The sequence below is a fragment of the Cucumis melo genome, chromosome 11, assembly GCF_025177605.1.
Source record: "Cucumis melo cultivar AY chromosome 11, USDA_Cmelo_AY_1.0, whole genome shotgun sequence".
Taxonomy (NCBI): domain Eukaryota; kingdom Viridiplantae; phylum Streptophyta; class Magnoliopsida; order Cucurbitales; family Cucurbitaceae; genus Cucumis; species Cucumis melo.
This window is the reverse complement of record NC_066867.1, coordinates 454294-471567: the sequence shown is the minus strand read 5'-3', so window position 1 is coordinate 471567 and position 17274 is coordinate 454294. Positions and strand designations below refer to the sequence as shown.

Here is a 17274-nt window from a genome sequence, read left to right as displayed (position 1 = left end):
AAGAATTCCACAAGACTCGGCGCCTTGAGTTTTCTATTCTCTCTCCACTACGTCTCCACAAAATAACTGAACTCTCCTTCACGCAGCTGTTTTCCGGCGACCATGGACCACTTGTGGTGACCCTACGACGAGCTCCGACAACGGCGTACAGACTTCGGCGACCAATCTTTATGTGACCGCATTGGGGTTACTCAAGAACTCACCACTCTCCCTCACTTTCGACAACGACGGAACCTGCATTCGACGTAAACATTAGCTTCCTTGTGTTTACTCAAGAACCTGCATTCCCGTATTGTATCCTATTCAAAGCATAGATATCATACCCTATGCCAAATATCCCAATAAAAAGTGCTAGCCACTCTATATAGAGGGAATTCCAAATTTTTACTAAATTTTGATACCATTTTCTTAAAAAAATAATACCCGATGCAGCTCCTTCTACAACTTGTCCTTGTGTAACATTAGCTAGTTGGTTTTCCTCGTCTGGTTGAACCCCACTTTGTTGGTTTTCTACGTTAGCTTCTTGATTTTCTTCTTCTTGAATTTCTGGTTGAAACCCATCATCTTCTATTTGATTTTCTTATTCTTCTTGAACTTGAAATACAACGTCTTCTTCTGCTTGATTTTCTTCTTCTTGAAATTCAACTTCTGCTCCAGCTTCTTGAAATATTTGATTCCCTTCTTCATCTAAATCTCGAAGAACCCAAAAAGAAGGCAGATTAGGGTTGCGAATATACACTGGGATCGCAACTGATCTCCTCGGACGACGCCTCTGGATATCCATCCTCTGAAACTGCAAAATAAGGCAAAAAGATTATTTAAGCTAGGCGAGTACACCGTAACTTTGGATATTGAATTGAAAATCTCACTAACCTGCACAAAGAAAAAACACAAACGCTAAATTCTTCGTATTTATTTTATTTGTTTACAGATGCAAACAGAAATATCATTATAGGTCAGTCCACAATTGAAGCAAAAGAGAAAAAGAGTTCAAGGAAGCAAGAATGTGCCGAGAGAAGCCATTATTTACTACAGTAATGCTAAATAAGCAGTATAGGCAGGGAGATTCATCTTCAATCATCCATTACGAATCACAATACTCTAAAATGAAATGCAACATTACACTCACTTATCATTCCAAAAACAATAACGAAGCTAATGTTTACATCGAATGCAGGATCCTTTGTAAATATGTAAAAGAAATCACGCTAGATTCTTTCTGAACAAAGGGGAAAAAGAGTTCAAGAAAGCAAGAATATGCCGAGAGAAGTCATTATCTACTACAGTAATGCTAAATAAGCAGTATAGGCAGAGAGATTCATCTTCAATCATGCATTAAGAATCACAATCACTCTAAAACGAAATGCAACATTATACTCACTTATCGTTCCAAAAACAACAAGGAAGCTAATGTTTACGTCGAATGCAGGTTCCGTCGTTGTTGAACTTGTTGAGGGAGAGTGGTGAGTTCTTGAGTAATACCAATGCGGTCACATAAAGATTGGTCGCCGAAGTCTGTACGCCGTTGTCGGAGCTCGTCGTAGGGTCACCACAAGTGGTCCATGGTCGCCGGAAAACAGCTGCGTGAAGGAGAGTTCAGTTATTTTGTGGAGACGTAGTGGAGAGAGAATAGAAAACTCAAGGCGCCGAGTCTTGTGGAATTCTTTTGCCTTTCACCGTTACATTTCCTTCTTGCAACGATCAATTATTTATTATTATATTAATGTATATTAAGAATTTTGAAGATATTATTTTATTTTGTATTATTTGTTGCCTTTTTCATTTCATTCAACCTTGTATTTATACCCTCTTTTCCTTGATGTAAATACAAGAAATATTCATCCAAATAAAATCACAATTATTATTATTATTAGAGACGTTAGCACAACACATCAACGTGCGTTAATTGCTTTCTAAAACTAATGAAATTATCTCCAAGGATTAACTAATTAAGCTTCTCCCCAACTTTTAACAACACAAGCATAGCTTAATTGTCAATTGATTGTCATTGACTTCTCTCTTTATTGTAAAATAAAATAATAACAATTCAACTAATATGACATCGATAAGTCATAGAAAACATCGAAAAAATGAAGAGTTGTGTCGAGTTGGTTGAGTCAGTGATTTTGTTAAAATAACCAATTCAACTCAATTCCACAACCAATTCAACTCAATTCCACTGATCTTTACGACTGTTCAGCTAAACACATTGGTCAATACTCTCTTAATAATTTTCTTAGACTTCTCATTTAGTGATTGTTGATAAGTTATTTATGATTGTCTTTTATTAATTAACTCTTACGCGTCAAAGATAGACAAATGATTTCAAGAGGCAGTCACAAGGTGGCTGTGTTTTCCAATTATTCGACATGATGAAAATTAAAAAATATATACAATTCCAAAATTGTATTCGATGATCGTTAAGAATATACAGATATATGAATCTACACGCCACATTGTAGTACTCTCATTAAATATTTTTCCCTATATTGTTTTATTTTTTAAAATTACTTTGTAATATTTAGATTTTCTTAATAAAAGTTATTATAAATTGCTAAGTTGTTGAAAATATTTCAGATATTCTCTTCGTAGACTGCTTATGATGCCATTTTGAAATTGGATTGTTCACTTCTTTACAAGTTGTGTTCGCTTCTTTACAAGTTGGATGACTCTCCTATCACTCCCCTTTTTCCTTCATCTCAATACATGGAATGCAACTATGACTATGGAGTTTTTAGCAATCTTATATGTCGATTTTGTTGTTTTTATTGTCGTCGATATTTCCTACCCTACATTTAGTAGGCTAGTTTTACGCATTTCCTTTTTATTTCTAATTATCAATTTTTCATGCTAGGCTTAGGGAAAATATGATCTAATAGGCGGCTTAAGATCCATTTTGGTATTGGATTGTTCACCAACTTTACAAGTTGGACTCTCCTACTACTCCCTTTATGACAGTCATAATTGTTCATGTTTCCATTTATGTTTGAGCGGTCTTCGTTAAATTATTTCTAATTCTATCCAATTAACTATATTATTAATAAACTCCATTTTTATTTTTATTTATTTTCGCAATATGTGTTACTTGATCAAAACTATAAAACACCATTTAATTTTATATATTTATTTACTATACAATACACAATTGATATCTAACTTTCTTCTTATTTCCGAATAAATAAATAAAAATAATTATCAAATGTTAAAATAATACAAATATCCTTCACTTTGTACAATGGATCCTATTGTTGGGTCAGTTGCCAAAATGTTGATAATTGGTTTCATTTGAACATAAGAAACCAAGAAAGGCAACCAAAAAATTTATGTGTGGTTTCTTAAATAAAAAACTTGCACTGATCACCATCCGTACAACTCATGTCTGTCTAGACTAGCAACGCCCTATCTAGGAATCGCCCAAGCACGGCTTCGTATCATTTAAAACGACGAGCACAACGGCGAAAATGTGGTGTTCTGCAACTGAGGACATGGCATAGGAAAGACTGAAGTGCTAAAACCTGAGACAAAAGCACAATGCCATTTTGCTGAGGGAGCGAGACCAAGAATGGTGACATTTTTCATACATACACCGTCATATGATGTGCCTGCAATCCCGTCAAGAACCGGAGCCTTTGTTGAATTTAAGCTCATGAGATTGGTAATGAAAATGCCCTTCACTTTAGGAACTGCCTTTGGATCAAATTGTTCATCAGGATGGTCATTTGAACCCCTGCTAAACCTTATAGCCATTTTCACTCTGTTCATTACAAAGTTAGTTATACTAACATTTGCAATATATCCTCCTCTACCTTGGTCGGATTTGATTCGAATGCCAGCTGCCGAATCCCAGACGTTTAAATCCTCAATCGTAATATTTGATATTCCACCCGACATCTCACTTCCTATTCCGACACCAGAACAGGTAGGGGTGGTGCCAGAAACTCGCCTTATGACGATGTTCGAGCTTGGGCGTGCAAGGTTGATTCCATATTGATCCCATCCACTCTTCACTGCTACTAGATCATCTCCGCTTTCGATATAACAGTCCTCGATACAAACGTTGGTACTAGAATCTACACCATAATAAAGATGCATTTGGAATTTAGATAATTCCAGCATTGTTTTACATTTATTTCTCATACCTCCTCCTAGAAAGAAGCAAAATACCTGGATCAATACCGTCTGTGTTCGGGGCATTGAGCGGAGCCAAGATCGTCATGTCTTTGATAACAACATTGCTGAAATTAAAGAAAAGTTCAAGAACCGAACACAAGTGTATATAATTGCAAAGAGTAGATAGATAATTGAAAATGAAACCTGCAATAGACAGGATGAATTGTCCAAAAGGGGGAATTTTTGAAGGTGAGATTGGAGATGAGAATATTGTGAGAGTTGATGAGCTCCACAAGATGGCCCCTTGTGTGATTTAATGTTCTATTCCACCAAAGCTCCCACCACATCTTGCCTTGCCCATCAATGGTTCCATTCTCTCCTGAAAAAGCAACACACAGAACATTCTCGAACCTGAGTGCCATCAAAGCTAAACGAGAAGAAGAGTTCCCACTATTTCCAGTTTCAATACACAAAGCTAATGTAGATCAAAAGATATGATCCCATTTGATACTTTTTCGAGGTAGGTAGATCTTCTTTTTCCATAGTTTTTATCAATTGGCTCTACTTTTATTTTTTTTAGTTCAACAATGTGACTCATATCTACGTTTTGGTTAAAGTTATATATGTTTTAACTAATTAAGCGATCATATTAGTGGTCTAGTGGTATTTGGCTAGGGTAAAAAACAAGAAAATCAAAGAAAGAAAATGGGTAAGTCGGAGTTAGTTTTAGAATGTAGATCTTATGCTTTAAATTGAAATACCTAACTTTCATCATCTCAAGTGACCACTTGACATAAAATACTATAACTATCTTTTCCACAACCAAAATGTACTAAAAGGTCAAGTGCCCTTACAAAAACTCCTTTATTGCCAAATTCACTTTTAAAAACACTTGAAATGGTATACTAAGATTTAGTCCTTTTATGCTTCCCACCCCAAACATAAAAACACACAATAGAAAATAAAGCAGGATCTTGAGAAAGAGAAATAATATTCTTAGATCCTAAATCCTTTTTTTTCTTTTTTAATTTTTAACATTATCATGGTTCCGTAGCTAATTGCTTAGTCATGATCAAAGTTTTGATTCCATTACTTTACAAAACCCAAGATAAGAATCCTGATGAATATAAAATCCTAGCAATGAAGATGGAGCCAAAAACAAAAAATTAAAGAAAAGTGAAAGTACCTGTAATTACAACATTTGAAAGGGCATTGCCATGAATAAGGCTGATGTGTCTTCCTCCCAATCTCTCTCTTCCTCTTCCATAAGAAGGAAGTGGCTCTATAATGGGCCACTCACCTGGATCCTATATTTTTTTAAAAAAAAAAATTCAAACAAATATTTTAAAAATGCATACTAAACTTTTGACAATAACATGCCACCATGATTTTTAAAAGCAAAGAATCATAAATTCATAATTAATAAATTTAATTTGATAATTTATTTCATTGATTAAACCAAAGCTTATTCAATTTCAAATAATACCCACAAAAAAAAAAAAAAAAGTCAACCAGTTATCATAAAAGCTCTGTTTACATTTACACACCTTGGGGGAAGGAATCACAACTTTAATTTTATTTTATTTTTCCTAAGGAATTTTGTAAATGGGGAATCCCAAACACTGATATAAATTAGCTTCAAAAGCACTAATGAATGCATGAAATGATAATTCATGGTGCCAATAAATCATTAGCATATACAACTTTTTTTCTCTCATAATTTTACTGCTTTATTATTATTTATTATCGTTACTTTTTGGTTACTTACAACTTTACTTGTTTTATTGTTTTTTTTTTTTCCTTTCAAAAATAATATTATTATCAATTAACATTTTCACTATAAATAAGTTCACATATTACATTTTTGTTGCATGCAAAAATATTTATTATATATTATAATTTAATCAATTTGGATGGAAATATTGAATATATATATATATATATTCTGATGGTGGATCCCACTTGCTATGTTTTTAGGTTTAAAAATGCAATAAGAAGAGAACATAGGTGACACCGCCAGAGTCCATCACTCTGATTTTACCTTTTGTGCTAAGTTATGAAATCCCATTTGGCATTTTCTTCTTCACCAAAATCACAAAGAATTTGTCCTTTCTGGACTCATTAAAAAAATAAAAATAAAATTCTCCAATAGTAAAAAAAAACACCACGACTTAAACAGATAAATATTTAAAACAAAAAAACAAATTACAAAAGACAAGCTTAAAATTACCATCTAATTTTCTTATAACTTTTTAGTTTAACCATAAGTAATTTTAGGGGGTTTAGGGTAAAAGAAAAAAAAAAGGCTGACCTGGGAGGCCAAAATAAGAGCGCCACGTTGGAGAAAGAGAGTAAAATTACTGGTGAGATTAAAGCTGCCCGTGACCCAACTGCCCTTAGGGACGGTCAGTTTAGACCCGCCTTTGTCGCCGAACCGCCGCATGTACTGAATGGCCTTCCGAAACGCTTCCGTGTTCGAAGTCTTCCCGTCCCCTACTCCTCCGAAATCCGTGATCGACATGACAACCGCCGCCGTAACATCTGGGCGGAAAAAGGCGGAGCAGGTGGGGAGTTGGAAATCAGAGGGTGGGAGCCAGAAGGGGAAAGGGGGAGTTCTGGTGGCGATTTGAAAGGTGAGAATAGCGAGGAAGATGAAGAAGAGGAGAAGGGAAGAACAGGAGGGATTGATCGGAGGGCCGAAATAGAATTTTGATTTATCACTGTCCATTAATGGAAAATCAAATAACAATTGAGAGAAGAAGAAGAAGATTGGGGAATATGGAGAAGAAAGAAGGGGTAGAGGTCTAGAAGGCAGGCTACAACTGGAATGGTGGACAATGGACATTGCGCTTCCGCATGCTAAATCTTTTTCCTTTTTTTTCTTTTTTTTCCTTTTTCTTCTACTTCTTTCTTTTTAATTGTTTTTTATTTTATTTTATTTTTAAATATAAATTTTCAAATTTAGTTATTATTTCTTTCTAATAAAGGATAAATTTTAAATATAAATTGTTTTGATTATAATATTTATGGAAGGTATTTTCACATTTTTATTTTGATTATTTCTTAATCGGAGATATAGATTAGATGATGCTAAACCCTACTTATTGCCTAATATTATTTCCAAATTCCTTAATTACCCTTACTTCAAAACACTCGTTTTGTTTTCTAAGAACAAAACATTTATTGTCTTTGCAACACACATGACACCTCTTGTTTATTTTTTTTAATACTACGTTTAACCGTAAATGACAAAATTTCTAAAATTATTTATATATATATATAGTAAAATAGCATAATATATTTGTAGTAGATTATTATTCAACGCATATAGTAGTCTATTTTAGTCTATTATAATTCATTATAGGTAGATATAATATATTATTAATACTTTAATTTGTTTTTGTTATATTTGAAAATAACATATTTTAATACATAAATTAATTTTGGTAGAACATACCATTGTGATTTTTTTATTCTATTATATAATATATAACTTTAAATACCTAAATTATCCCTACCAAGATAGTGGGGTGTTTTTTTTTTTTTTTGAGAAAAATAATTATAAATTAGCTATGTGAATAGAATTATTAGAGTTAGTGTCTATTTAGATTAAAAAAATTATCGTTATATAATAAAAACCAACTATGGTTAAGTTTAAATTTTACCTGTTCAATTTGTATTAAAAAATTAATTAGAATTTTCTATTATACTTTTTTTAATAATTTTGAAAATGATTTCATTTATTATTTGAAAGTAAGTTAAATTTGAAATGGATGGGTATTAAATATTAATGGAATTTTAGTCGTGGAGAGAGATGACATTATTTAACAATTCTAATTAATTTCTTTGATAGCCTTGTAATTATTATTTTTTAAAATACTTTGATAGCGTGATTTTGATTTTTATAATACTGTGAGTGTGATAACTTAGTGATCATTATCCTATTTTCAGTCTTAGTACAACATGCTCAACTTCAACTATGTTTGTATTGACAAACATAATTTAGTAATTTTTTAAATAATTAATTACAAAAATAGAGTTGTTAATTTTAGTAAAAAGTTAATGGATGGCTGCCAATTTTCAATTAATAGTAAGTGTATAAAAATCTAATGCTAAAATTATCGTTTTTTTCTAAACTTCTATATACGTTATAATTCAATTGATATTATAAATTTATAATAAACAGAAAAAAACTGTGTGAGACAATAAAAAATTAACTCAAATGACATTTTGGTTTATTTCTAATCGGAATTCTCTCCATAATTACTGTATTGAAAAGAAATTGTTTATTAAAATAAAAAGGGCAAAATGGTAATAGAAGGAAGCCGCTATTCACGGGGATCTTTCAACCTTAGTTATCATTTCATTTTCATCCTATTTTATTTATTTTATTATGCTTTATCTTAAAAAAAAAAAAAAGAAATAAAGAAATACTATTTTGCAAATTTAATTAAAACAATTGATCCATGAAGAATATAATTTAATTTGTACAATTCATTTTCATTCCATGTTAAAGTGCTCCTAACAAAAACAATTCAATATTTTAAAATTACTCAAATTAACTTTGGGCAAGTTTGAAATTATTACTTTCTAAGTTTGTTATTATTATAGAACACGTTTTTAATTAATGTATTATTTAATTATATATTTTTAATGTAATTTTCATATTATCCACGTTGATTTTGATTGATCCAAAATATATTTCAACAACCATTTTGACAGATTAAAAAAATAAGTTCCAAACATGCATTTATTATTTGTATGTGAATTAATGAATTGATTGCACATAATAGGAAAAACTAAGTAAAGTCGTACTAGTGAATTTTAAATGATAAATTTTTTTAAAGAAAATAGACTACAATATTATTGATTAAATTGTTATAAATTTAATTTAAAAGTGTACGATAATTTATGACAAGCTAAACATCGACTAAAATGTTAATTTCATTAAAATTTGAAGACAAATAATTTTAAATGACAAATACCACATCTTTTAAAATTACTAAAAATGCAAACAATATTTGATTATCTTAATTACATTAGATGAACAAAAAAAGACAACCTTAATCTATATATGTTCTCTCTGTATAAAATAAGATAAATAAATATATAACTTTTAGAAATTGATTATCTTACAACATTTACGTTAATTATCTTAAATACCATACCAACTTAATTTCGATTGAATAAGGATATTTTTAAAACAAATAAGTATTTTTTTTTAAGTATGATTTAATCTAAAAACTATTCTTTAATTCTTTTATTCTCTCATACACATTTGAACCAATGAATTTAAAATTATACTTATATATATGTTGTCTACAATTCAACATCATTTTTATATTTTTTTTAAATATATATATATATATATATATATATATATATATATATATATATATATATATATATATATATAAACTAATTTGATTTATAGTTCCAAAAGATGCCTTCCTAAAATAATTGTTTATCTACTTGTACCGATTGAAACCCTAGTTTTAATTTAAATTAACTAACAAAACAAATAATTAGGATAAGGACACATGTCAAGTAAAAATAGAAATGTACTTTTTTTCATTATTTTTCTTTTAAATGTACAAAGTTCTACTTTTTTAATGGCATACATCTATATCTAGTTAGGTAAATAAAAAATGAAAAGAGGAAAAAAAAAACTTAAGAACAAGTTAAAATTTACCTGAATTGCATGCATGTGATTGAAAATTTTGTGTAATTTTATTTAAAAATATGTTTCTCTGAGTTATTTGTTTTATATTGGGATTTTAAAAAAATATGACAAAGCAGCAAAATATTTATACTGAATAGAAAAATTTTAAAAACAGAAAAAGCTTACCAGCTCAGAAATGGCCCGTCAACAAAGCATGTAATATATTTGGTAGTTTGATACACGATCGTTTAGATCGTAAAAGAAGAAAAGAATAAAGACATAAGAAGAAAGAGAGAAACAAGAAAGACGATAGAAAGAAATCAGATTTCCCAAATCTAAATGACTACCGAACAATAAAGGAAGAAAACGATAAAAAAATGAGAAAAAGATAAAAGGGCAAACATGTAATAATTAAAAAATGGCTACTTTATTTATGGGTAGTTTATATTTATGAAAGTTTCCTTTTTATATTTGTAAAAGAATTTGATTTTTCTTTAAAATTAAAAATTATAATGTTAGGGTTTTGAACTTTGTGTCTAACATATGCTCCAACTTAAATATGTTTACTAACAAAAGATAGTCCATTAATAATTAAACATAGGACTAAAAGAATTTCAACTATGAAAAAGTAGGAAATTTTAAATTATAACAAAATATACTTACATAATAAACTAGAAGATCAAACATACTCAACTACCACAGATATCATTATCACCAATTATAGTAATGTTTTTATTTTTTTCATGTATAAAAAATTGGCAACCGAAGGATATAACAAATTATCAAAAATAGTATATTTGATATAATCTCTACCTCGAATTTATCTAATACCTTCTCTCATTTTCTCAAAATTGAATCTACCTATTTATATGGTTGTTTTTCGTTTTTTTATTTAAATAACATATTGGATGATAATTCATAATTTTAGATGTTTTCGATCAAAATTACTATTTTTGACTTAGATTAACAATTGATTATATATTTTCTAATACATTAGTGTATGTTGAGGATGAAATTAGAGAGAAAAATGGAGAAAAAAAAAACCACAACCAATGTTTTATTAGTTATGTTTTTCAATATTCATCACGAACTCATATAACCTTGCAATTTAGTACAATTAAATTGAAGCTTTTTCGTGGTTGTCTTACCAATCAATCCATTGGCTGAGTTGACACCCGAGTTAAGGGCGACATCGGTAGATGACTCGGAATTTTCATTCCCAATTCCCTTTTCAAATTCTATAACCTTCGTCACCACGAACAATTTACAATAGATACGAAACCAAGATCAGGGTCTTCTTAAATTTCTTTCTATCTTTCTTTTCCCCTTCATTGGATGAGCTATCAGTTCTACATTGGATTGCAGCATTTGGGTATTAAATTTGATCCGTTTTTACGTGATGTCATGTTCGATTTCATTGTGATTCATTCAATTCCATTTCTGTCGCATGTTTTCGTATTTCTTTGGTAATGGTGCATGCTGTTTTGGATTTGTTGAATCAACTGACATTTGGGTTTTTTTTTTTTTTTCTTTGATTAGGTACGTAAATCGGGAAGCGATCTTGTTTTTAAAAATTGTTTATTGGGTTGGAGCTATTGGAGGACGGATTTGATGGATTCGACGTCAAACCAAACCGAGTTTGATTACTTGTTCAAATTGTTGATGATTGGGGACTCTGGGGTTGGAAAAAGTAGTCTGCTTTTAAGTTTCACTTCCGATAACTTTGAAGATCTCTCACCGACTATCGGTTAGTTTTGCTATACGGATCAGATTTTAAGAATTGGTTTGGAATTTCCTTTTTTGCTTTTGTGGGATCTTGCGCATTTTTTTGAAGATGAGCCTAGACAAATCGGTTTTGTTGTTTGCTGCGGAATATTGGTTCATCATTTTAAAGAAAAATGTGGAAAGACAATGATATGCTTTTGCTGAATATTGGTTCATCATTTTCACTTTCATCTTCACCTTCTGCATGGGATTGAGGGCAAAAAATTAAATGAAAGGGAAAGTTGAGAGGACCAAGATTGAGAGGCAATTAATCTTTTAACCGTATTTCATCAAGAGAAGAATGAAGCTCTTAGATAATCAGGTCAAGTGTCATTTTTTTAGGACAGTGTAAGGAGCTTAGCTATAATCGTATCCGAGAAACTAAAATGAGAAGTCATGCAAGAGGTCATTTGTGCATTAATTTCTAATGGAAAATAATATTTCCATGTAAATATGTCCTTTCAGGTGTACAATGAAAAGTTCATTTTCTTCGTAATATATATATACTGTATACTTCCTACCAGCTCTATCATCACTGGTCATTTATACTTTTGCATTCTGTTCGGTACTTACTGACCCTGTGTAAATCTGGGCATATGCTCATCGTCCTACTGTGGGGCTATTAGTAGAATAGATTTCCTTTTACCTGTGTAAGTTTGGCTGAATTTCAAACTGCATAGCTGAAATTTTGGATTTTCTCTTTCTTATTAAAACATTATTAACAACATTGAGAATTTGAAATGATTTTGATTATAAATCCTACATCTGCATGTTTAATTGTGCTGGTTTGCTTGTTTAAAATGAAAAACGGCGCAAGCCTTGCTAACTTCTTAATTTGCCTTGCAATGGCATGTAACCATCAATAGACCAGAAATGACTTGTAATTAATTGGTTGTTTTTGTGGGCAGGTGTGGATTTTAAGGTAAAGTATGTTACTGCTGGGGGTAAAAAGCTGAAGCTTGCAATTTGGGATACTGGTAACTAAGCTTCTCCACATACATAATTACGCTTTTTCTTCCTCCATTTTATTTTTGAGAGGGCATCTATTCTATTTTCCACACATGCAAGATGTATGCTTTGGCAGAGTAGCACCAAACGGCTAAGTTAGATAATTAATTTACAAAAGGATATTGCTTAGCTAATTATTAGCAGCTAGACAGTATACTAAATTATAAATACATTGAGGCTTGCCCATTTGCGTAGCTTGTCCTTTGTTCACCAGCTCAAAGTTGACTTTTCGTTCATGGTCTTGTCATGAACTCCAGTGGAAACTAGTAGGCAATCTATGCAGTAATCCTTGATTCGGCACAGATTTCTCTTGTTTGGAATGTAGAAGCTATTGTTACCGAATCTTTGAGGCATTAAATAAATGGATGAGAAGACAATAAATTTAATCAATTGAGAAATAGATCTGGAAGGTGAAAACGAATGCTGACTGTTGACCATAAGTGTGCCTGGATGATGGTTCTGCTATGCAGACAAATGCAACATGAATGAACTTTGCACGTTCATGTATAAAACTTCGTTGAACCTGCAGCCGCAGCCAGCTAGAGCTTTTTCATCAAGATTAGAAACTTGTTCATATTTATGTTTGAATCAAATTTGGATCTTGGCCTAACAGACTAAGAAATTGCTCAAAGGATTGTACATGCTTATTCTAATTCTCAATTGTTATCCAGTGGTCCTAGTGCTGTGAATTATAAAGATAATATAGTTGTTCTTGTTGATTAGCCATGATGTATTTGATGGTAGGGTACTAGGGTATTACTTCTTATATTTTCTTGTAATGAATCTGTATGAAAGAAATCTGGTTTACCACATCTTGAAACTATGCATCCTGAAGAATCTAACTCAATGTTCAATCGTACAGCTGGGCAGGAGAGATTCAGAACACTGACTAGTTCATACTACAGAGGTGCTCAAGGGATCATTATGGGTGCGTTCTATTCCCCTCTTTATTTGATTGTTTTAAAGAGAAGAAATTCTTTGCTTGGCATAAATGTTAAATTTCTCTGCTGTGTAATGTGTTTAGATTAAACGCGTTCATGATTTTATCAAATAGTAAGTTGTTCACTTGTTTGGCCGTCCAATATTATTCTATTGCCTTTTGTATTGTGTTGTCTTGATTATGACATCAAATGTTAACTGTGTTAGTTTATGATGTAACGAGGAGAGATACATTTACAAACCTTTCTGAGGTATGGGCAAAGGAAATAGATCTATATTCAACAAATCCAGATTGCATCAAGATGCTTGTTGGAAACAAAGTTGATAAGGTATGCGTCTTCAACTTCCACTTGAAATTTTCCATTCACCTGAATCTGGTTACTCTAACATTTGTATAGATGCCGATTAATTGATCAAGTGTACGTTGAACTGAAATTCATATTCCAAAGAGTTTTCAGGTTAATTACTGATAACATATTGATAATTTAAGAACCGATTAAATGAGTTATGAGTATCAAAGCTTTTTCCGTATGAGTTTGTTAGGTATCCAAACTGTTATTTACTACTATTATTAGAAAGCTTAGAAGATGGTCTAGTGGTAAAAAAGGAGACATAGTCTTAATTACTAACTAAGAGGTCATGGGTTCAATCCATTGTAACCACCTGCATAGGAATTAATTTTCTACAAGTTGTAAGGTCAATGGGCTGTCCCGTGAGATTAGTCGATGGCACGGACACTCATGGATGTAAAAGAAAGAATTAGAAAGCTTAGAAGAGTGTTGAAACACCTTACAAATGAAATCTAGCTTCTAGGGCTGGCTCATCTCCACGCACAAAGCCTAACCTAAATTATGACTCAAGAAACCAAACTTCCAATAGGAAGAACATAAAAACAAAAAGGCATGTGCGAAATACACTAAATGTGAAGTTCAGGTTTTTGAGATTCTTTTAAATTTCTTATGATATTGTTTCTCATTGTCTGCATCTAACTTATTTTTTATCTGGAATTTTATTCTTCAGGAAAGTTATAGGACAGTAACCAAGAAAGAGGGAATTGACATGGCTAGGGAATATGGTTGTCTTTTTATAGAATGCAGTGCCAAAACTCGAGTTAATGTACAGCAGTGCTTTGAAGAACTTGTTTTAAAGGTAACAATTTCAGTTTAGTATTATCCTTGGTTCATTTGTTGGTCAAGGGATTTATATTGATTGGTGAGTAGCAGGAACATGGTGTTTCCTTGAACAGTCACATTTCTGATTTGTTTCAAAATATAAAAGCTATCACGTTCCTGGTATATTCATAAATAGGTTAAGGTATTGAAAATTTTTGAACCTTCTTGAATCGTCATGTTTTAAAACATGATAATAACGATTCTTATATGCAGATTCTTGATACGCCCAGCCTTTTATCTGAAGGCTCTAAAGGAGTGAGAAGGAACATCTTCAAGGAAAAGCCTCCACAGTCTGATGCATCCGCGAGCAGTTGTTGCTGAAATTGATTCATTGTCTCTAACTACATTTGCTGGTTGTTTCTAAATTGTTGTAAAACTACAGTAGAGAAGCATGGTGTTATAGCTTTTATTTGTCTCTCACAAATTACCTTACAAATTGGAAAGGGTGGTCTTGTCTTCTTGCTGGCTTTCTTGTACAGGGAAAATTTGAAATGAAAATCTATGATACATGATTTCAGTCTTTCTTTTCTTTAATTTATTTGCTGTCCTCTGGACTTTTGTTTTGTTTCTATACACTGAGTCTTAGATTCAGTATGACTGAAAAATGATTCTTGTTAATGTAAGAGGTGGGGGGTTGGGAAGAAGTGTCCCACCTGCAAGTGTTTAACTGAAGGACATATTTGGATGACTTTTTAAGTGGTTATAAAAGGGTTTGAGGAAAAACGCACTTAAAACATTTGGAAAATCCAAATAGGTCTTCATCCGACTCAAGTGGGGTTGATTTGACGTCGAGTTGGGCTTTTGACGTAAAGGAAGAACAACCCCGTTTGGTTGTATAATGCATAAGTTTAGCGATCTAATAAATAGGAGCTTCTTTTACCGGTTCATGGAAGGTAACTGCTAGATTTGTTCTTTAGATGGAAAAAAGAAAAACCTCTTGTTGGGGGCTTCTTTTTATTGAACTTATAAAGTTGAGAATGTAATAAACTTAAATTCTTGGAATGCTGAAGAGGTCTTTCGATTTCCTTTTTATGGAGGTTATATCAAGAATGTGAATATTCTGATTGTACCAAGAAAGATCAAAGTTTATTTCTCTTGTTCTTGTTACTTCAGTATTTAAGAATAACCATAGTGAATACTATGCCATATCAAAAGAAATTGTGAAAGTAGTATGCTCCAAAATTGGGAAGTCCAAGAGTATTATAAAATGTTTTTGACAAAGAAAATGTGAATAAAAGATTGAAAGAGTCATTGAATCTATCAAAAAGTGTGAAATTCTTAATCTCTCCCATGTATTGAAAATTCAAGATTTGAATTGATGTTGGTTAGATTCTCAATAGTAGATACTTATGTTTAAAGGAGTCATGTGTGCTAGGACTCTGATGTACATGCTTATGGTTATGTTATGCTTATGGTTATGTTGTGTTGAAGGAGGAGATTGAAAGACAAATACAAGATATGTTAACAACAAGGATCATCCAACCCAACATGAGCCCTTACTTTAGCCTAGTATTGTTAGTCAAGAAAAAGGCATGATTTGGTGTTTTTGTGTTGGTTATAGAGCTTTGAACGAAGCCATTGTTCCATGTAGATTTTCAATCCTTGTCATTGAGAATTGCTGGATGTTCCATAGCTCTCCATGTATTCCATCCATGATGAATCAACTCATTTATAAGTGTTTTTGACGTATAGCATCAACTTGAGACCCACATAATACCTCGGCCACAATTTTCTATTAGCAAACATGAAGAAATGCAAGTGTGAGGAAAATAGTGTGTGGATCTAACTATTCGTAAAGGGTTTGTGAAAGCATTAGACGTGGAAACCATTAAGAAAGATCAAAGAAGATGAATAACAGTGCAAGATTTGAGTGGAGTCACATGAGGATCCTTTGAGCAATCCCAACATTTTTATTTGTCTTTGACACTCTTCTTCTTCTTGTAGATGGATGCTCTTCACACAATAAAAAAAAATTGTAAAATTCAAGGATTTGTAACATCTATGTGTTATGAGTCTATAACGTCAGAAGTTGATAAAACATAAAATTGATATCTTTTAGTCTCAGATTCGACAACTCTTTAAACCAAACAAGGAGTGTAATTCACTATCCCAAACTTTTTCACTCTCTACTCTCCATACCTCAAACTTTTTAGCCTAAACACCTCCTTAGGTGGTGCTACACTACATAGGTATCCCATTATTCCATAACTAATTTGAAAGAATATCTCTATACATGTGTTCCATAAACAAATCGCCATATTTTTGTTATCATGGATCACACAAATGAAAAAAGCTAACTCCAATGTTTAAGGCAAGGTGGCTCTCACCATCGACATATTATTACGCTCCATTAGAAAATAATACGTGATTTGAATTTAAATCAGAATACTTCCCAAATTAGTAGAAATTTTGGTTGTATTTTATCTGGAAGTGATCAAAATATGAAAAAAGAACCTTTTAACTTAGATTGATTCATCCAAAAGATTACAGGTGATAGTAGAATTTAAATCTAAAATAAACACAGAGGAAGTAAGAAAAATAAAAGTTTAAAAATGAGAAAATAAAAAATACAGAATTTGATTCCAAAATTATATCTAAAGTATAAGCAATTTATTATGG

At 31.6% G+C, this 17274-nt stretch overlaps 2 protein-coding genes across 2 annotated transcripts; one reads left to right on the top strand and one right to left on the bottom strand.

Annotated features, from left to right (window-relative positions):
- Positions 1–3100: 3100 nt before the first annotated feature.
- Positions 3101–7007, bottom strand: LOC103499630 (probable polygalacturonase). The gene is made up of 5 exons (XM_008462667.3): positions 6422–7007; positions 5297–5417; positions 4315–4489; positions 4165–4235; positions 3101–4070 (listed from the first exon to the last, which is right to left on the bottom strand). Exons 1-5 carry the CDS (start codon positions 6953–6955, stop codon positions 3436–3438), a joined length of 1536 nt encoding a protein of 511 aa, XP_008460889.2. The 5' UTR covers positions 6956–7007; the 3' UTR covers positions 3101–3435.
- Positions 7008–10789: 3782 nt separating this feature from the next.
- On the top strand, positions 10790–15189 carry LOC103499629 (ras-related protein RABC1-like). Its single transcript, XM_008462666.3, has 7 exons — positions 10790–11144; positions 11312–11519; positions 12445–12513; positions 13407–13472; positions 13691–13812; positions 14504–14632; positions 14869–15189. The coding sequence occupies exons 2-7, from the start codon at positions 11384–11386 to the stop codon at positions 14974–14976; spliced, it is 630 nt and encodes a 209-aa protein (XP_008460888.1). The 5' UTR covers positions 10790–11144; positions 11312–11383; the 3' UTR covers positions 14977–15189.
- The last annotated feature ends 2085 nt before the right edge of the window (positions 15190–17274 follow it).